This window comes from Halichoerus grypus, chromosome 12 (genome assembly GCF_964656455.1).
Source record: "Halichoerus grypus chromosome 12, mHalGry1.hap1.1, whole genome shotgun sequence".
Classification (NCBI taxonomy): Eukaryota; Metazoa; Chordata; class Mammalia; order Carnivora; family Phocidae; genus Halichoerus; species Halichoerus grypus.
The window spans coordinates 13,181,149-13,202,585 of NC_135723.1; the positions used below are offsets into that span (position 1 = coordinate 13,181,149).

The window sequence follows — 21,437 nt, forward strand, 5'->3', positions numbered from 1 at the left end:
CACATTGGGCATAGAGATTATTTAAAAAAAAGAAAAAAACAACAACAATATAATACTCAAAACTCATTAAAAAAATAAACAAACACCAACAGAAAAGTTTAAAAATGAACACCAGAAATTACAACAAACCAAAATGTATGGTACAAAGAAACCTTGTCACTTTTTTAAATAAAAATAAAAAAGGTTGTACAAATTCATTCTTACTCCAGTACACACCAATTGCTTAACCTTTTTTTTCTTTTTTTAAGATTTAATTATTTGACAGAGAAACAGCGAGAGAGGGAACACAATCAGGGAGAGTGGGAGAGGGAGAAGCAGGCTTCCTGCTGAGCAGGAAGCCGGATGTGGGGCTCAATCCCAGGACCCTAGGATCATGACCTGAGCCGAAGGCAGACGCTTAACAACTGAGCCACCCAGGCATCCCCCAATTGCTTAACCTTAAAAAATTAAATTTAGAAAATCATGAGTACTTAAGTAACACTAACTTAAAAAATACTATAAACATTAATGCATATATTTTTCATAATAAAATATTTTTTAAATGTTTCCTCATGCATATTGAGGAAATCAATACAGCTAATCATTACACATACTACAAAATAGATTTCCCTCTTTCCCTAGACCTAGGGACAGTAATGAATAATTACACCAGTCCATGTATTAGGCTCAACCAAAGCATCTAGAATTTTTTTTTTTTTGATACCAAAAATTAGACCCTGATGGAAACAATTTTAAACCAAAAATAAAAGTAGGCATTTATAAAAAATTCACAGCCAACATCATTTTGTGGAAAAGACTAAAATGCTTTCCCTATAGGATCAGGATCAAAACAAGGAAGTCCAATTTTGCCACCTCTAATTAACATCGTACTTGAGATTCTAGCCACTGTAATTAGGCAAGAAAAAATAAATAAAAGGAATCCAGACTGGGGGCGGGGGGGGGGGGGTAAAACTATCTATTTGCAGATGACATAATCTTGTACATAGAAAATCCTAAGAAATCAACTAAAAACTATTAGAACTAATAAGCAAGTAAACAAGATGGCAGGACACATGATCAATGTAGAAAAATCTATTGCAGTTCCATACACTAGCAATGGATAATTAAATGAAATTAAAAAAACAATTCCCATTACAACAGCCTTAAAATGTATACTTAGGAATAAATCTAACAAAAAAAAAAAGTTCAAGGACTGTACCCTGAAAACTTCAAATTACCAATGAAAATATTGAGGGAACAATAAATAAATGGAAAGACATTTCATATTCACATATTTGATGACTTAACATTAAGATAGCAATACTCCCAAGTTGATCTCCAGATTTAGTGCAATCGCAATGTAAATCCAAGCTGCTTTTTTGCACAATTTGGCAAGCTGATCCTAAAATTCATGTGGAAATGCAAAGGACCCCTCTCCCCCTCCATAAAAAAGGGAAAAAGATCAAAGCAATGTAAAAGAACAAAGTTGAAAGACTTGCACTTCCTGATTTCAAAATTAGAATAATCAAGACTGTATGGTACTGGCAGAGGGTGGACATGTAAATCAATGGACTAGAACTGACAGTCCAGAAATAAGCCCTCACATTTATCGTCAGTGCCTTTTCAAAAAGGATGCCAATAAAATTCAATGGAGAAAGAATAATTTCTTTAACAAATGATGTTGGCACAAATGGCTTTCCATACAAAAGGATGAAGTTGGACCACTTTCTCTCACCATACACAAAAATTAACTCAAAATAGATCAAAGACCGAAATGTAAAAAATAAAACTATAAAACTCTTAGAAGAAAATATAGGAATAAATCTTTGTGATGTTCGATTAGGCAAAGTCTTCTTAGATATGACATCAAAGCATAAGCAACAAAAGAAAAAATAAACTGGACTTCATCAAAACTAAAAATTTCTGTGCACTAATGGATGTCAACAAAGTGATACAATGGGAAAAAATTTTTGCAAATCATGTATCTGTACCATAATTTAATTGCTCCCCTATTCACTGTACTTACGTTGTTCCCAGATTTTTTTAACTAGGTTGGCATCATTCCTCCCATTTTACAAGTAGAAACACCAGAGCTCAAAAAGGATAAGTGAACTGCTTAACAGTGCTCTGCTACAAAAGCACCAGAATGGTAACCTAAATCCACATCTGTATAATTTCTAGTCTTTGCTTCTTCCTTTATAGTGGCTATCTACCCAGTCAACCCAAGACAGAAGATCTGCCAAGCAGATAGGAGTCTTTTGGTTGTTCTGTTAACACTTCACCCTAGAAATTCTTTCCTTCTTTTTCTCCTTCTTATGGGTCCACAGACAATGACTCAAAAGCTAAGTGACTTGTCCAAAGTTTACACTGTTAGAATGACCTAAGTGGTTACAAACAAGTTACCTAGGGAAGAGTCCTTTTTTTTCTTTTTTTTTTGCACTAAATTAAAACTGACTCTCCTGAATACAAGAGTTCTTCTTTCTAGAAGAAATGACACAAGCATATTAGTAACCAAAATATATGAAAAACTCTAGAGATTCAACAACAAGAAACACCAATTTTTTAAAATAAGTGAAGGACCTGAATAAACATTTTCCAAAAAAAGATATATAAATGTCCAATAAACATATGAAAAGATGCCCAATATCATTAGTCACTAGGGAAATGCAAATCAAAAGTAGGGAAGATATGAGAACAAATATAATAAAAAGACAACAACTGCCAAGGATATGGAGAAATTGAAACCCTCATATATTGCTGGTTGGAATATAAAAGTGATGCAGCCACTGAGGAAAACAGGTTGGCAATTCCTTAAAATGTCAAACATAGAATTAGCACATGACCCAGAAATTGCACTCCTAGATATATACCCAAGAGAAATAAAAACGTATCTCATGAAAAAAAAAAATCTCATGCAAAACTAAACACAAGTGTTCATGGAAACATAATTCATAATAGTCAAAAACTGAAAACAACTGAAATGTCCATCAACTGAAAATAAAATGTGGAATATTCACACAATGGAATACTAGTTTGACCTAAGAAGAAATTACTGATGCTACATGCTACAACATAGATGAACCTTAAAAACAGTATGCTTAAATGAATTTAGTCAGTCATAAAAAGCCATGAATCATATGATCCCATTTATATGAAATGTCCAACATAGGCAAATCCATAGAGATAGAAAGTAGATTGGTGGTTGCCAGAGACGTGCAGAGGTGAGAATGGGGACTGACTACTAACAGGCCCTGAGTTTCTTTTTGAGGTGATTAAAATGTTCTAAAATTAGTGGTGATGGCTGCACAACTGAATATACTAAAGGCCACTGACTGTACCAGTTAAAATTAGAGTAAACTGCATGGTAGGTGAATTATATCTCAAAAAATATGTTATTTTAAAAACTAGAAAAATTAAATAACATAAAACCGAAATGTTTGTGTTTATTTCCTTTATGTTCCTCATGAAACACCAGAAGTTAAGAAAATAAAAGAGTCATGACTGACTTTTTGCGGACTTTCTCAGGCAAACAAGTTCTAGTCCACTGAGCACATGAACTGTGTTTGTCTTCGTGTTTCACTGAACCATAGCCTGATATGTGTTTTTGAAGAGAGAAAAAAAGAAAGATGGTAAGAAGAGTAGAGGGAAGGTTTAATACTTGATCTGCACAAAGGCACATTCTTTTGACTGGTCCAGCTCTAGTCATTACAAATTTATTCATAAGCAAAATTAGACCCTATTAATATCAGAAGGATTTTTTTTTTTCAAAGTCTAAGGTGCTGGATATTTTCTTATACAAATCAATTTAACATCATTTGTTAGCTATCTATTTCCTATCACATGCTGTGGTAAGTGCTTAAGAGACACTAAGATTAAAAAAGAACCCCATGGGACTTACAATCCAGTGGCTGAAGCAAAAACAAAATATTATGTAAATTTTCATCAAACTACACAAGCCAGAAGCGGAATAAGTCAAAGTACTAAAGAGGGGGAAAAAAAGTCCATGTAGAATTCCATACCCAGCAAAAATATCTTTCAAAATGGGAGATTTTTTCCAGACAAATGAAACAGCAGATCTGCATTATAAGAAATGTGGAAAGCCACTTCTCTCACTAGAGGAAAATACTACATCAAAACTCAGATCTACATAAAGGAATGAGAAGTGTTTGAAAAGGTATAAATTAAAGCATATCAGATATAAATGATTTTTCTCATTTTTTAATTTCATGTCTATAAATAACATACATAAGTTATATAGATATAGAAACAAGACATATGACAAGAATGGTACATAAGAGAAGAAGAAAAATGTAGGCATACTTTTGTCATATTATATTATACATGAAGGTAGACTGTGATAAATTAAAGATGTATATTATAAAACCAAAAAGGAAATCTTTCTGACCATGACTTTTGGGGTGGCACAAAATACACGAAATCATAAAAGAAAAAGAATTGCTATATTGGACTTCATCAAATTCTGCTCTTCAAAGTTACTGTTAAGGAAAGCCAAGCCACACAATGAGAAGAATCATTTGCAAAATATTTGTATCTGACAAAGAACTTGTATCTAGAATATGTACAGAACTCTTAAAATTCAATAAAACAAATAACCCAATTCATAAAGAATATGAACATTTTAAGACACTTCACAAAAGGTATGAAGAGCAAACAAACATATGGAAAGATGCTTAACATTATTAGTCATTAGGCATTTGCAAATAAAACCATAATGATGTACCACTACACATTCACCAGAACAGCTAAGAACAAAGACTGACAAAAACTGAAGTCTTAGTGAGGATGTGAAGCTACTGGAATGGTCATATACTGTTGACTAGAATGCAAAATGGTACCGTTTTGGAAAACAGGCTGCTTATAAAGTCAAAAATTCACTTACTATACAACACAGCAATCCCACTCCTAATTTACTCATGAGAAATAAAAACAAAAGAAATATATTCAAATGGTCACAGCAGCTTCGTTTATAATAGCCCAAAACTGGAAACAACTCAAATACTCATCAACTGGGTAATGACAAGCAAATTACTGTTTATCCATGGAATGTATAAGGAAATGGAATACTACTCAGCAAAAAGGAAGAAACCACTCAAACATGCAATAACATCGATGAATCTAAGTGAAAAGCACACACCAAAGCTTACATACCATATAATTCTATTGATAAGAAGTTTAAGAAAGGTAAAACAAATGTGACAGAAAGTAGAGTAGCAGTTGTCAAGGACCACAGGTAGAGTAGGGGACAAACTACAAAGGGGCCACAGGAAACGTTTTAGGGTAATGTTATCATGACTGTGGTGGTGGTTACACAAGTATATTTGTCAAAAGCCATTTAAATGTATATTTAAGGGAGGGGGGATTGGTTAGCCCGGTGATGGGTATTAAGGAGGGCACGTACTGCATGGAGCATTGGGTGTTATACGAAAACAATGGATCGTGGATCACCACATCAAAAACCAATGATGTATTGTATGGTGACTAACATAACATAATAAAATTAAAAAAATAAATAAATGTATATTTAAAATTGGTAAGTTATACCTTAATAAAACTGTTTTAATGAATGAATGAAACATGTCCAATATACTGGGGAGGAAGGGGGGGGCGACAACTCAAATTAATGCAAGCCTGAATATGAGAAATCACTTCTGGATGAGATTGATGAAGATGACACCTCAACTATGGCTGGAAGAATGGCCAAGCAGGATTAGCCAGTTGAGAGAAGGGCATAAACTAAAGTGCAGGGGACCTGCAATTCCATGTCTTTAAAATAGTAAGGAGTCCAGTTTGTACTGTGATCAGCATACACATACACACACACACACACACACACACACACACACACACACACACACTGAGAAATAAGCGTAGTTTGGGTCCATCTCAGGTAAGGAATCTTAAGTGCCCAGCTCAAGAATTTGATTCTCTAAGTATGTTTTATAGAAAATTGATAGAATCAAAGTGGCATTTTAAGATTAATTTGAATGCAGAAAACAGGAGAGGCCTGAAGAGGAAAAACCCAAAGCAATCACACCCAACAGTAAAAACATAAAGCAGTTTCAAACTAAGTAAGAACAGATAAAGACCACTGCAAAAGGACCAACAGAACAAGCAATTCACAAGAACTGTGGAAGGAGAAGAGATGAGGTATTACTAAAGTTTTGGCACTGGGTGCCTGGGAGCAACTACTGTCACTTAAAACACATGAACATAGGCATAAGTTAACAGTTCTTAAAACATTTTGGGGCGCCTGGGTGGCTCAGTCAGTTAAGTGTCTGCCTTCCGCTCAGGTCATGATCTGAGGGTCCTGGATTGGAGACCACCATCGGTCTCCCTGCTCAGTGGGGAGTCTGCTTCTCCCTCTCCCTGTGTGCCGTCTCCCTCCCTCTCAAGTAAATAAATAAGAAATCTTTAAAAACAAAACAAAAAAACCAAAACATTATGTAAACAATGTTAAAAAACAAAAGACAAACTCATGAAATCTGTTATGTCACAAAAGCAGTTAATACCTCTAACACGCTGAAAGCTCTTATAAATTAATAACAGAAATGAATCAAAAAATTAAAACATTCAATAAAGAGATTAAAATAAATTCAGTCTTATTAAAGAAATGCAAATGAAAAAAATGGCAAATTTGACAACTCTAAGTGATGGTGGGACTGAGGAGATGAGCACTGGCACACTGTTGGGAAACAAAAATTGGTAAAAGCCTTCTGAAGGGCAATATGACACTGTATCAAAATTACAAATGTGTATACCATTTTTGACCCAACAATTTTACCTCCAAGAAATCCAATATATAGGAGATAATGGGACAAATGCGCACACCAACTATTTGCAGTAGATACATACACATCTCAAAAATTTTAAAAATAAAAAACTACGAGTCTAGCAAAATGGACTTGGCCAAACAAGTTACAGTACATCCATACCAAAAAAATACCAGAAGCCAACAAGAACATACTACAGAGCATGGCATACAAAGTAGCACTGTAATATGTTCCCATAATTCCCAAGATTTACATAAAATCTTTGGTCCCTAATGCATACATGCAGAGAAGAATCTAGAAGAATGTTTTTCAAAACGTCAAAGATGATCATCTCAGGTGGTTGGATTCAGGAGGCCTTTTAATCTCTCACACTCTTCTGTACTAACTGAAAACTTCCACCTTGAGCCTGTAGTATCTTTGTAAACAGGTGAAAAATAATGAAGAGCAATATCAGAAAAAGGAATGACTCCAAGAAAGGTGAAATAATTAATTTAATGTTAAATAAGTTTGGTGAGTCAATAAAATATCTCAGTGAAAGTGCCCCTATGCAACTGAAAATGCAGAAACAGAAAAGTGGGGAGGGAAGCAGCCCATTAACTACTTTCAGTTTTCAGTTCCTCTCACTACCTTCTTCATCTTCATTTTATAAATTCCAATTTTAAAAAAGCAAAGGGAAAAAAAGAGAAAGGGGGGGCAAGCCAAGAAACAAGACTCTTAACTACAGTGAACAAACATGGTTACCAGAGGGAGGGGGGTCGGGGGATGGGCTAAATAGGTGATGAGGATTAGAGCACACTTGTTGTGATGAGCACCCGCTGTTGTAGGGAAGCACTGATTCACTGTATTGTACACCTGAAACAATATTACACTGTATGTTAACTAACTGGAATTTAAATAAAAATAAATAAATAAATTCCAGTTTTTAATCTTCTAATCTACATTCATTTTGTTTTCCAAATATACTAAGAAAACTAGATTCTCTCACAACTGAGATGTGTGGAAATTCAAGGAATAAAAATCACCGCAAACAAGTAATACTTCTTTTTTTTTTTTTTTTTTTTTTTTTTTTTTTTTTTTTTTTTTAAAGATTTTATTTATTTATTTGAGAGAGAGAGAATGAGAGACAGAGAGCATGAGAGGGAGGAGGGTCAGAGGGAGAAGCAGACTCCCCGCCGAGCAGGGAGCCCGATGCGGGACTCGATCCAGGGACTCCAGGATCATGACCTGAGCCGAAGGCAGTCGCTTAACCAACTGAGCCACCCAGGCGCCCCAACAAGTAATACTTCTGAATCTAGCCTGATACTTTTCTTTCTAACATCCACCTTAAAGCTTATAAATATCTACCTATAAAACAAATTCAAGAAAAAGCAAAAATAACAACAATAAAATTTAAGTGGTATTCATAGAAAAAGTACAGAAGAGATTAAAATGATCTAAAATGTGAATATTAAGCAATATTAATTTTCCACTGATTTTTCAGAAATAGCTACAATTTTTCAGAGTTAGGAAATAAAGCTTGGTGTACAGTTTGTTCAGAAAATTTTCACCAAGAAAAACAGATCACTCATCTTGATTAGTACAGCAGAGTGCAAATATAAACACTAGGTCTGAATTTATTCTATATTCACACTAAAAGTGACTCCCAGCATCCTCAATTCAGTGAAGTAAAGCAGCAGCTGGAAAGAGGAGGTTCTTAAATTCTCTCCTTACAAAATAATCACTTCACCCATCCTAGAGTACGTGTAAACCAAAATAGCAGGTAAGTTTAGAGATGCAACTGCAATCTGCATAGTTGGTTGCATTAATCTGTGGAGAAAAATGCTATTTAAATTAATTCAACCACTAATAAATACATGTTAAAATTTGTCCTCCAGGAGCTTACAGTCTAGTAGAGAAAATATAAATGTAGCCAGCCAAATAATCAGAATATTAAATAGAATTTTTTTAAAGCTCTATTACAAAGATAAAGCAAAGTGCCATAGGAATATAAGAATGAACTTTTTCTCCATGAATGGCGCAAGATCTCAAGGTGGTTGAATTGGAGCTGGGTTTTGAATGCAAAGCCCAAAGCAGAGAAGGGTGGGTAGGAAGGGCATTTCGAGGTAAAAGAACAGCAAGAGTACAAATATAGAGAAATAAAAGTTTTTCTGAAAATAGAATTTTGATAGAATGGGGCCAGATCATAAAAGGCATTACCTGACAATGCACTGAAAAGTCTGGACTTAATTCTATATAATGGAAGTGACACAATCTGACCAAGACTTTAAAAAAATTCTCCTGAAAAAGAATGAACTGAGAAGAAAAGCATGGTAACAGGAAGTCTGATTAAAAACAAAGGCCTGAACTGAGGAGCTGAAAATGGAAATGGGATAAATATTAGTATTAGAACAAATACATGATAAAAACTATGTAGATGTAAATGCTGGTAAAGTTTGGTCAGAGAAGTAGCAAAACACAAGGCCATCTTGAGAATGAAATAGGTGATCACAGGTTTGGAGACCTAAGACTTCACCTAAATTTCCATTCCTTTCTAAGTGTTTCTGCATTTATTCTAGTATCCTATATATCTGACATTTTTAAAAAGCATTTTAAGCATGACATTCATCTAAGGATACTCATGATTTATTTCTATTAAGTACAAATCAAATCAGTAGCATTTTATGAGTTAACATGAGCTTTTTTATTATTCTGAAATGTCTTCATTCTATATATTCCTGAACACAGTTTTTAGGACAATTACACTAAATAAACCATGGCAGAGGTACCCCATATCAAACAAAAGTAAATACTAGTAACTTCACTTATTTACACCTACTGGTCACCCATCTTTAGATTCCCAGGGTCTCTATACTATTCCGTAACTAAGGTTTCTGCTGCCTCTCAGAGGAATAGAATCTCCACAAGTTCAGACACAGAACCAATTAAAGGTATATGTAACAATTTATTGTCCTGATTGTAACTGACCTGAGTGACTTCAGATCAAGATATCCCACTGCAAAAAAAAACCAAACTGTCAATAACTAAGTATAAAGTCTTCAAGGAATGTTTTTAGACTCATATCATAAAAGCTACAAGTTAATGAGCCAAAAGAATCTCTAAAAGAATTTGTTTTCTACAATCCTGAAAAAGCTGCAAAGAACGGCGGCGGGGGGGGGGCGGGCAGGGGAGGGACTGATGCATAAATACCCTAAGAGGAGATGAATTTTAGCAAAACAGATCACTACACAAGGCGGTCAGCTCCCTTGAATGCCCTGACAGTATCAATACCCAATATCAAGTGCACGTTACTTCAATCAGCACAGGGTTTGAATCCAAGCTGACCTTGGAACAAATCACTTAACTTTTTATAGAGCTTCAGTTTCCCAATCTATGAACAGAAATGTAGGGGGTGAACGTATGTTGTTAAGTATTTATCAATACCTGGCACATAGTAAAACCCAAACGTCAATACCATTCCCTCCCTTTAAAAACACCTCTACTACACTCTCACATTATAGGGTCAGTCAGCAATATTATGTGACTTCCCACACCCCAATAGTCAAAGAGTAAAGAAAATAAGGTAAACTGGTCATATAGAAGAAATGTAAAGCTAAGGAGGGACTGATGAAAAGAAAAGCATGAACAGAAGACGAAGGCCTAGAGCAGACAGTGAATTAAAAGTCAATAGGAGAGGATTTACTCTAGGAACTAACACCAAGAAAAAATCTTCATACTGTGGTTTGAATACTATTTTCAATGTGCATGCAACTCCTTAAAATACCTACACTGACAATTCATTAATACAGAAGGTCCATGTGGGCTGGTAAAAGATCATACTGCTCTTTCTTACACATGGTCTCTATTAAATACTTATGCAATCTAGGCCCACAATATTTCATACGCTCAGTAAACTCCATCATCCCTTCATTTACCTATTCAACAATTATTAAGCGACGACTTGTGCCAAATACTATGCTGAACACTAATAATACAACGGTTGGTTAAGACAGTATAGCTGCCTTCACAGAGCTCACAATCTAGCAGTCTATTCATTAAATAACATGGGCCACTTAAGACATTACTAAACTCTAAAAGTAAGTAAAACTTTTTGCGTTAAACTGGACAAATGAGTTCAATTAATTGTTCCTAAACAGTAATAACACATTTTCTGTATTTAAAAATCTTAAATTTTTCCAATCAACGATGTTAGGTGTAAATTCTGGGCCCCATATTTTAAGGACAGTTGACAAACCAGATGTAATGTGAAAAATCTGAAAACCATACCTCATGACAAATGAAGTTTTTGGCCCAGAGAAGACTCAGAAGACACGGCAAGTGTCTTACATTTGAAAGAGGTAGCAGCATACAAGTTTGCTCTGGTTAAACTTGAAGCAATGGGTAGAAAGTTAATATGGAGGTAAATTTCTGTTTCAGTGTGAAGAGTTCCAATAATTCAAACTATTCAGTAATAATTCAACCACATTACATTTCCATAATAATCTACAGTATTTCTTTCCATACTTTACAAAACATGAATTTCCACGTAATCCTTGAAATAATACAAAAAAAACACATTTCTCTGTTATAGTTTAAGGAAACTGAGTTTCCAAGGGAGGGTCTTGCTAAGATACTGGACAAAGCAGGTCTAGAACTCAAGTCCCAAATCTAATGGAACAGGCTGTCTCAAAGTAATGTCTTTCCATGTCTAGATGTATTCAGGCACACACCAAATGGACAGCTGTCTGGAATGTTGGCCAAGATACTCTAAAGCTTCGTCCAAATCCAATCCTTTAGAAATACCAGTTTGGTCAGTGCAAAAACCATGAAAAGATTCAGCAACGAATGGTCCTCTAGAATGCAAGCTTCATGAGGGCAAGGACCTCATCTTCCTTCACTGATCTATTCCAGTCCCTAGAACAGTAACTGGCATATGATGTGCTGTGTAAGTATTTGCTACATACGAATAATACTAATACCACATACCACTACTCCACGAAATATATACATAAAATACATAGCACTATTAAGGACAGGACCTTGCTGAAGTATCCAGCAACTAAAAATTCAGATAACACAAACTCTATTCTTAAAATTGCATCATACACTCAAAGTTGCTATCTGAAGTCCTGAAACTTAACCTAATCAGTTTTCAAAAACAGTGTCAGCTGCAAAAAACAAACAAGCAACAATAACAAAAATGCAAACCTTCTGGCAAACCTAAAATATTTTAACTAAAAGTAAAATGCAAGGTCTTTACAAGATATGAAGGCTAAATTTGGGGAAATGAATTTTCAGTGTTGATAGACCTTTGCTTAAAGCATCAACTAGCATTTTAAGTGTGCTTGAACACTGTAAGAATGAAGAGATTTGCACAGCCGCTTTCATTTAAGGACAAACTCACACACAGATCTCTACTTGAATCCCATCTTGACAAGTATTTACTAGGCTGACACTTCAAAGAGATCGGCTAATTTTACAAATATATGCATTGAGATTCAACATAATCTACTTAGAGGTACTTGCATCCACTTGGCATTACTGAAAACTAAGACCAATAGGAAAACCACAACCAACGAAAACGTCATTTTTTAATACCCTAAACGGTAAGGCCTAGAATTTCCAGACAGCTCAAGGAACAGAACCTGCAAAATATTCGAAAGTTATTTTTAGTTCGTTTTGCTTAAGAGGTACGCAAAGATCAATGTTCACACTTCTCCTGAAGAACAGAATCATGTAACAAACAAGGTGTAACCACATAAAAGATTTACTCCAATTTCACTAGATTAAATTATACCTTTTAAAGGTTTCTGAACAAAGATCGTTGATATTTAAAAATATAGCTAACCTTTAAATGTAATTTAATATAACAGTAAACAGTGCGATACCGTAAGGATGTACTAGACCATTCACTTGGTTACACCAATTAATTATACGTTATTAGCAACTGGGTGTCATCACAAACCAACAGTGAAACCACAATCTTGTCTTTTTTTTTTTTCCCCAACACTCAAAAAACCATTCCGCAGAAGAATATCACAAAAAGGGCATCTTCCTTGAGAATTGAGAACTCTTAATTTCCACATAAGCTTCTGTCACATATTAAAAGAATAAACTTCACAGAAAAGCTGCAAATTTTTCCATCGCTGTATTCACCACCAGCATTTGCAATCCGTATCTAACTCTGACATCAGCAAGTGATTCCGATTCTCCTTTACAGTATGTGGGTCCGTTCCTAAGTCTCCAAAGATGAAACCTCTTCAGAGAGCTTTCAAAATCATGACAAATTAAACCACCTCTAGGTTTACCCAAAGAAAATTGCTGGAAATGCAAAGAGCAGTTGAGAGAAACCTGTTAATAGGTTAATGCAACAAGTTTAAAACTTTGAACTCTTCCTTCGAAATCTTTCCCGGCCAGAGGGAGGAGAACAAGTCTGCAGGACCTGTTGCTTTGTCCCTCCAACCCACTAAAAGGTGTCACGGGCGCGCGCAAACGCCTCGCCCACTTGAAGCCCGGCCCGAAGTTGGGTCTTCCAGTGCCGGCTGCAGACTTCGGTGGCTCCGAAGAAGCCAGTCACCACTTTCCCTGCCTCCTGGGGATCTGGCCCGCGCAGCAGAAGACGAACGCACCGGGGGAGAGGGGGGCGGACTCACCTGATCACGGGGCTGTAGGGGCTCCGGGAGCGGCGCCAACTGCTGCTGCTGTAGGGGCTGGGGGACACGTCGCCGCCCCGCTCGTAGGAGCTGTGGCGGCTGTAGCTGGGGGAGCGGCGGCGGCTGTAGGGGCTCGGGGAGCGCGGCAGCCGCCGAGAGTACGGGCTGCTGCCACCTCCTGCCGGGCTGGGGGACTTGCGGCTCCTCAGGCCCTGCGAGGCCCTGTGGGACACCGGGCTGTCGTCCCGACCTCCCAGCGGGCTCAGGGACCGCTGCCGCCGCCTGTAGGCCTTGGGCTCGCTCTTGTCCTCCCGGTAGGCCTTGGGCGGCTCCTTGTAGGCCGAAGGCGGCTCCTTGGACGACTTAGTCCGGCTCCGGTGGGCCTTCAGGTCTCGATCTTTGCGGCTGCTGCTGCTGCTAGACGTGGCCGAGGCGCTTTTCCGGCGGCCGCCGCTGCTGCTGCTGCTGCCGCTCTTGGCGGCCTCGGCCCGCTCCTCGCCGCTGTGGCTGTGGCGGCTGCGGGACTTGGAGGCCTCGCTGCCGCCGCGCTGCCCGTCCCGCCGCCGGTGCTCGCGGTGGCGCTCCTTGCTGCGGCCGCTGCTGCTGCGGCGGTCCCGGCGGGGCCTGCGCTCCGACCCCTCCCCGCGCCGCTGGGTGCCGGAGGACGAGGCCGGACTCCCGCCGCTGCCCCCCGTTCCCCCGGCAGCCGTCGCCGCCGTTGCCGCGCTGGCCCCCCCCAGCAGCAGCCCCTGCTCGGACTGGGAGCTCACATCCTCGTATTCCACCAGCGGGGTCACACCCCCGCCGCTACTAGCACCGCCACCGCCGTCCTGCTGCGGCTGGGGCAGCGAGAAGACCCGACGCTTCTCCGCCTCCTGCCCGGCGCGGGGCCCGCGGCGCCGCTTCTGCCGCCCTCCTGCGCGCCTCTTGCCTCTCGCCAGCCGCTTGACCTCCAGAGGGGGGCCCGGGCTGAAGCAAGAGGAGGAGGCCGCGGCGGCGGCGGCTGCGGCGGCGGCCGTGCCGGGAGCAGCCAGGAAGAGCAGAGGCGGCGGGGGCGGCGGCGGTTGCAGGAGCTGCGGCTGCAGGAGCGGCAACAGCAGCGGCGGCTGCTGAGGGGACAGGAATCGCCTCCGCTTGCGGCGTTCCTCCAACTTCTTCTCCGCCCAGCTCAGGCCCCCGCCTCCCCCCAGCGCCGTGTCCGAGCTGCTCGGCATCGCCTAGAGCCCGCCGCAGAGCGCGGCGCGGGTGCGGCCTCCTCCCGGGTCAGATCCTGGCCATCTCCCCCGCCGGAAACGGGAACTGCTGCGGCGGCGGAGGGACACCGAGCGCCAGGGCCGGCCAGAAGACGCGCCACGATAATCCGGGTCAGGACTCGGGTCCCTGGGTTCCAGGTCACAGTCGGGTATGCAGCGGCCTCCGGGCCTGAGGGAAGCAGGAATCCGGGTGGCAGAGCTCGCGATCGTGCTCGTCGTCCTATCCTCAGTAGCAAAAACACCAGATGCGCCGGGCGCTGACCTGCGGGGGAGTCCGGAGTCCTCCAAGTGCCCCCGGGGGTGGGGGAGCGGCCTCGGCCGCGCTCTCGGCTCGGGCAGCGCAACGCGGAAGTACCACCTTCGTCTCCGCTTCACTCCATCGCGCCCTGACGTTGGGTGCGAGTTCAGGGGAGGGGAGTGGGCGAGACAACAACACGCCTCCGCCGCCGCCGCCTCCTCCGCGTCGACGTCGTCCTCCTGTGGTGGCGGCGACACACGGCGGGCGCCTCGGAAGTGGCCTGGGCCTGACAACAACTCCCAGCCTAGGGCCTCGCGCACTCTGCCGCCCGCAGGGACGGGCGGCGGGGCGGGGCGAGGCGGGGGCGACCGGGCTGCGGCTCACGGTTGGGGCAGCGAGTGTGCGGGGCTGGGCGGGGGGCTGTTTCCGGGGAGATAGGGGCGGGGGGGGGGAAGTTTCTGAGCCTGTGGCGGTGGGTACGGGCCCTGACTTTCTTCTTCCTTCGTCGCCGCCGCGAACAGAGGTGGCGGAGGTCCCCTTTCCTCCGCTCCCCCCCCCCTCCACGAGGAGGCTCCTGGTGTGCGCGGCCGGCCCCGGCTCGCTCCTCCCCTTCCCTCTCCGATCTTCGTCAGGAGGAGGGAGGGCGACGGGACTTGCTGGTTGGGCCCTAACCTCCACAACCCCTCCTTCTCGCCTCGCTCTTTCGGCCTTTCCCCCTCGGCCCTGACGCAAGGCCGGGGGCGCGCACGCACGTCACGCTCCGAGAAAGCCGAAGGTGAGTGGTGTTGGGGCAAAGGAGGCGGGAACAAAGTTGCCGCGCATTAGCGTGCTCGCTCCCGCCGGGGACGGGCGTGCGGGCCGGAAGTGGCGTAACGCAGAAACGGCTCCACTTCCGGTGAGGGTGGGACTATGTGTGAAGAAGGGTTAAAGAAAGGAGAGGATTCGTGCACCGCCCACTGCTGTCGCCTGAGTCCGTCGCAGTGATGGCACGCTGGTCGTGCCTGTTGCGTCCAACGCGCCGTTGCATCGTCCGCCTGTTGAAAGGTCACGGCAACAGCAAGAATTTGGGGACTCATTAATAATGCCGTTAGGGGCCTTCTGGGCTGGGTAGTCACCCCATCATGTACCCTCTGCCAAACCCCGGGGAGAAAAGAGGGCACCCCGCAAAAGAAGGCGGAGGTGGCATTGGTTTAAACTGTCTTACCTACGCCCAAGTTCGAGGCCCCATCTTAAACCTAAAAACACACTTGGGAATCACAGGCTCGAGCTTTGGTAACACTGAAATTCACTTTTTAAAAAAAGCCTTAAATTAATTCGGGGAGTAAATGAAACGTCAAAAGGGACTACTGGAAATCCCAGAATTATTACCAGCAGCTTGAAGTCAAAATATTTGCTCAAGTGAGGGCTGCCCTCCCGGCACTTCACCCACTTTCTCCTTGATACCTAAACCTGTGGAACCGCCAAACTGTAGCCATACGGTAACTTCACGTCTCATTTCTTGTCTTACCAAGTTTACCTTTTAGTGATAGACTGGGCTCATAGGATAATTGAATTAAAACTTAAAGGGGTTATCGGCTCTGAATATGCTTGAAATACCTTGCTTTTTTAAGAGATTTTATTTTTAAGTAATCTCTACACCCAACATGGGGCTCAAACCCGAAGGTCAAGAGTCCAGTGCTTTACCAACTGAGCCAGCCAGGTGGCTTTCATGTGCTTGAAAAGAAAAGCTAATCAGTCCACTCAATGACTACATATAGCAGCCCCTTTGCGAGTTTATTTTTTCAGATCATCAGTTGGTTCTTAGTTCCTAAACACTTGGTATCCATCCATCATTGATGCCCTAGTGTAAATATTTTTAATTGGCTTGACATCCACTAACACTGTATTTCAGACTGGACTAATCTAAGCTAAAAATCAGACCAGTGAAAGAATGAATACAAAGGGTGTGTGTTTACTGAAGGATAAAGGAGGAGGCAAAGCATTGCCCAGGAAGGTAGACCTGGGTGGGCCACACAGTGGGGCCTAGTGTGCAGCCAGCAGGAAGTGGTAAGGGCACTGGGAAGCTGAATAGAAAAGTAAGGGGCAAGGTGCATGTGCTATGGTGAGCGCTGTGAATTGTGTAAGAATTGAATCACAGACCTGTACCTCTGAAACAAATAATACAGTATATGTTAAAAAAAAAAAAAAAAGATAGTAGGAAGGGAAAAATGAAGGGGGGAAAATCGGAGGGGGAGACGAACCATGAGAGACTATGGACTCTGAGAAACAAACTGAGGGTTCTAGAGGGGAGGGGGTGGGGGGATGGGTTAGCCTGGTGATGGGTATTAAAGAGGGCAAGTACTGCATGGAGCACTGGGTGTTATACGCAAACAATGAATCATGGAACACTACGTCAAAAACTAATGATGTAATGTATGGTGATTAACATAATTAAATTAAAAAAGAAGAAGAAGAAAAGTAAGGGGCAGGGTGCCTAAAACAAATTTCTCCTTGGTAGTATTGCTGAGTGAAGGTCTTATAGCCTGCTAAAGACCAGTTAGCAAGTGGCTTTTTCCAAAAAATAGGATTAACCTCTACTATCATTGGACTTTGAAAAGCCTGGAGTAACAGAAGAGGAGAGCAAAATAAGAGGTTTATTTAGCAGTTTCTCAAATCTATAACCAATTTCACTTGAGAATGTCATCTATACTTGCAGAAAAACAAAAAACAACCTTGACCCATAATAAACGGGCAGCTTCCAGACCAGGTTGCAAACAGAAAAGATGTACTAAAATATTTTTAGTGGGGTTTTGCAGCCCACATGTTTCTGCAAAGATTCTATCTTGGGAAGAATGGAAAGAAGAGAAGAAATGAAGCATTGTGAGCTCCTTAAAGATACCTTCCTGCATACACTGAAATACTAATAATACAGTAAAACTAAAAAAAAAAAGAGACAGAAAGACCTTTGAATTAGAAGCCATCTGTTTCTATAAGCTTGTCTACTTGTATTCATATAAAAAGATTTGAAATTGCCACTTGGGACTATATTTTAGAATCTTGCTGTTTGTGTGGTATAATCTATTGCCTTCTGATTTTAAAAGAAAAAAAGGCAGGTGGTAAGTTTTTTGCTTTCTTTACTTATCTAACGGTCATACCATACCATATCAGCTGTTCTTAAAGTGTGGCTTGAGACTAAAACCTATTCAGTGACTCATGCTGTCAAAACTATTTTCATAATAAGACATGATTTGTCTTTATTACTCTCGTTTCATGAATGTACAATGGAGTTTTCCAGAGACAACATGACATCATCATTCTGATGGCTAATGGAATGTGTGTTTGTGTGTTCATATGTTTTCTAGAATGTTATACGGTATTAGGTTTCTCAAATGTGTAAACATTTGGAATATCTGCATAACTCAATGAACTAATACTCTCCAAATGACTAATGGATGATGTTATAAAATCATGAGTAAAACATTCATTCAAAGCGCAAGACCAATGTGCTTTGATATAACAGTACAAAAAGTTCATTGATAACGATTTCAGATTCCACTTTACAACTAACCTTTAAAAAACTACTGTGGAGTTTTGGTGTAGTATCAAAGAATAACCACAGATGTCTGGAAAGGCTATTAAAATATTCCCTCTCTTTTCCAAGGACCTATCTCATTCATATATTTTCACCAAAACAACGTATTGCAACAAATTGCATAAGGAGGCGGAAGTGAGAATCAGTTTCAGTTCTATTAAACCAGTCAGTAAAGAGATTTGCAGAAACATTAATCCTCTCGTTTTTGTTTTGTTTGTAAAGATAGTTAATTTAAGTGTTTGCTGTGTTAATATATGATGGGGTTATTGTTATTTTGAATGAATACTTTTTAATTTTCTCCACTTTTAATATCAATAGATATAACTCACATAAATGAAACTCTTTGTGGTCCTCAAAATATTTTAAGAGTATAAAGGGATCTTCAGACCAAAACCTTTGAGAAATAGTATACAAAATCATTAAAATTCTGATTCTCTGGGGCGCCTGGGTGGCTCAGTCGTTGGGCGTCTGCCTTCGGCTCAGGTCGTGGTCCCGGGTCCTGGGATCGAGCCCCGCACCGGGCTCCCTGCTCGGCGGGAGGCCTGCTTCTCCCTCTCCCACTCCCCCTGCTTGTGTTCCTTCTCTTGCTGTGTCTCTCTCTGTCAAATAAATAAAAATCTTTAAAAAAAAAAAATTCTGATTCTCTGCTTCGTGCTTCTAATGATTTCTTTTTTTTTTTTTTAAGACTTTATTTGACAGAGAGACAGTGAGAGAGGGAACACAAGCAGGGGGAGTGGGAGGGGGAAGCAGGCTTCCCGCAGAGCAGGGAGCCCGATGCGGGGCTCGATCCCAGGACTCTGGGATCATGACCTGAGCCGAAGGCAGACGCTTAACGACTGAGCCACCCAGGTGCCCCCTTCTAATGATTTCTGCAGTGTCTTTCAACACTCTTCCTCCTCTGGAAGAGTTTGGTTGTTTGACTTTCAATTAGGTTTTTCTCCACCTTGAAAAAAATTAAGCTCTTTTTATGTCAGCCCACTATTCTTTATCATAAGGAAGGTTATCAGCTTATTATTGTTAGAAAAGCTGAAACAATGGAACTTTTCAATTTAATAATAAAAATGTAGTGGCTAAAATTTACTGAGCACTTGCTCTGTATCAGGCTCTGTGCTAAGTGCTCTATTTTCTCATTTAATCCTCTCATCAGTACCTAGAAGTACAGTGACCATAATCCTGGGCTTATGCAGAATTATGCAACAATCAAGCATAATTGTTAATATTATCCCCTTTCCATCACATTAAAGTTTTCCAGTTTGGACATAAATTATCTTATCATCCTACTTGTAAAAATTATTATCCACAGTTTACAAATGAGGAAACCGTTGCATCAATAGATTAAATGTCTTGCCCCAAGTACATTGCTAGTAAATATGAATCTGGGATCCTAACCCAAATCTATCTAGCTTCATAGTCCAGTCTTTTAAGAATTACAAGATGTTTCTGGGGTACCTGGGTGGCTCAGTTGGTTAAGTGTCTGACTCTTGATTTTGGCTCAGGTCATGATCTCATGGGTTGTGAGATTGGGCTCCTCCCTGGTCATGGAGTCGGCTTGGGATTCTCTCTCTCCCTCTCCCTTGGCTCATCCCTCTCTAAAAAAAAAAAAAAAAAAAAAGAATTACAAGATGTTTCACAGTGATATCAGTACTGAGATTTATATTGAACACAACTATAGTAATAAATTCCCCAATAAACACAAAATTTATGATAAACTTTTAAGATCAATTTCACTAGTAAAACTCAGAAATTAAAGATGTGCCTCTCCCATGCTCATCTTTCACACAGTTCAGAGCCCGTACTGGGTATCAATCCTTTGCAGAAGACCAATGCTGCCTCTGTGTGTGAGCACATGTGGAGTTGGGGGCGGGGGGAAGGAATAAAGTTCTTCCTGGTTCAATAAAGCTGAAGAGTACCTATTTATAGAGGAGGAATGGTGGACTAAACTGCTAGAGGCCTTCCTAATATGGATTCTCCCTGATCATAAGTAACAGAACCCTGGTTTTGCAGGGGGTATAAATATGCCTAGCTAAAAACTACATCTCCCAGCACTCCTTGCAGATGAAGGACATAAACATATTATGCAGTTCTGGCCAATGAAATGTGAGTGGAAGTTGTTGGATGAGCCTTCTGTAAATGCTTCTTAAAATGGTAGGCAAATTTAACTGCCCTGTGCCTTTTGCCCTTCACCCTTACTTTTCTTTATGTCTGGAATTCAAATGAAATACTGGAGTTTGAGCAGCCATCTTGTGACTACAAAGGAACAAGCATGTGCTAAGGATTACTAGGTGAAGGGAGGCCAGAGGGGCTTGTCTCCCTGAGGATACTGTGCATGTGTCAAACCAACCCTGGACAAAAAAGACATAAAGCTGGTAATATGTTTAAGCCACTGCTTTTTCCAATTTTATTAAAGCCAAACTAAATTCCTAAATATTGCAGTGTGACCCATGTTCATCCCACTTCCATGATGGGTATCATTAATTAATGATAGCACTCCTTCCTGCACATTCTAAATATAGCCTCAGACTCCATCTCAAAATAAGTGCCTGAAACCCACACAGGAGCAGATCAGCCACATTGCCCAGCAGCTCGGGCTTGAGAAGGACATGGGCCAAGCGGGGCTCTGCGGCACTCACCAGAAGAGCAAACAATTTAGCAGTGACTATTCGGGATGAGAGGATTTTGAGGCTGCAGGTCTCCTATCTCAGGGGCACCAGAATACTTTTCTATAGCACCAGGGCCTGATTTTGGTATCCCAGGCTAAGTCCCTCACTCCATCCCTTTCCCTGAGGGTAAACCCTTTCCCTGTGTGTCTCTCACCCTCTGGGCTCCCCCATGCATTCAAACTGAGGTGCCTGCCCCTTCCCAGGAATGGGGAAAGAAGAGAGGGGAGAGCTATGGGAAGAGAACCCTGGGGTTTATACCAGGGCTTTGGGGATTAAGTTCTTCATTCACTAAGAAAGGAATTGGGAATACAAAGGG

General features: G+C 41.1%; 1 protein-coding gene and 1 long non-coding RNA gene across 5 annotated transcripts in view; one reads left to right on the forward strand and one right to left on the reverse strand.

Annotated features, from left to right (window-relative positions):
* Positions 1–14,613, reverse strand: part of CDK13 (cyclin dependent kinase 13) — a 119,897-nt gene extending 105,284 nt beyond the window's left edge. For all 4 annotated transcript variants that reach the window (XM_036069647.2, XM_036069645.2, XM_036069646.2 and 1 more), the window contains exon 1: positions 13,400–14,613. In XM_036069647.2, coding sequence (XP_035925540.1) covers positions 13,400–14,613 — 1,214 coding nt within the window. The remainder of the gene's footprint in view (positions 1–13,399) is intronic.
* A 10-nt stretch (positions 14,614–14,623) lies between these two features.
* Positions 14,624–21,437, forward strand: part of LOC144379718 (uncharacterized) — a 33,274-nt gene continuing 26,460 nt past the window's right edge. Inside the window, exon 1 of the long non-coding RNA XR_013443065.1 lies at positions 14,624–14,763. This is a non-coding gene — a long non-coding RNA (uncharacterized LOC144379718). The remainder of the gene's footprint in view (positions 14,764–21,437) is intronic.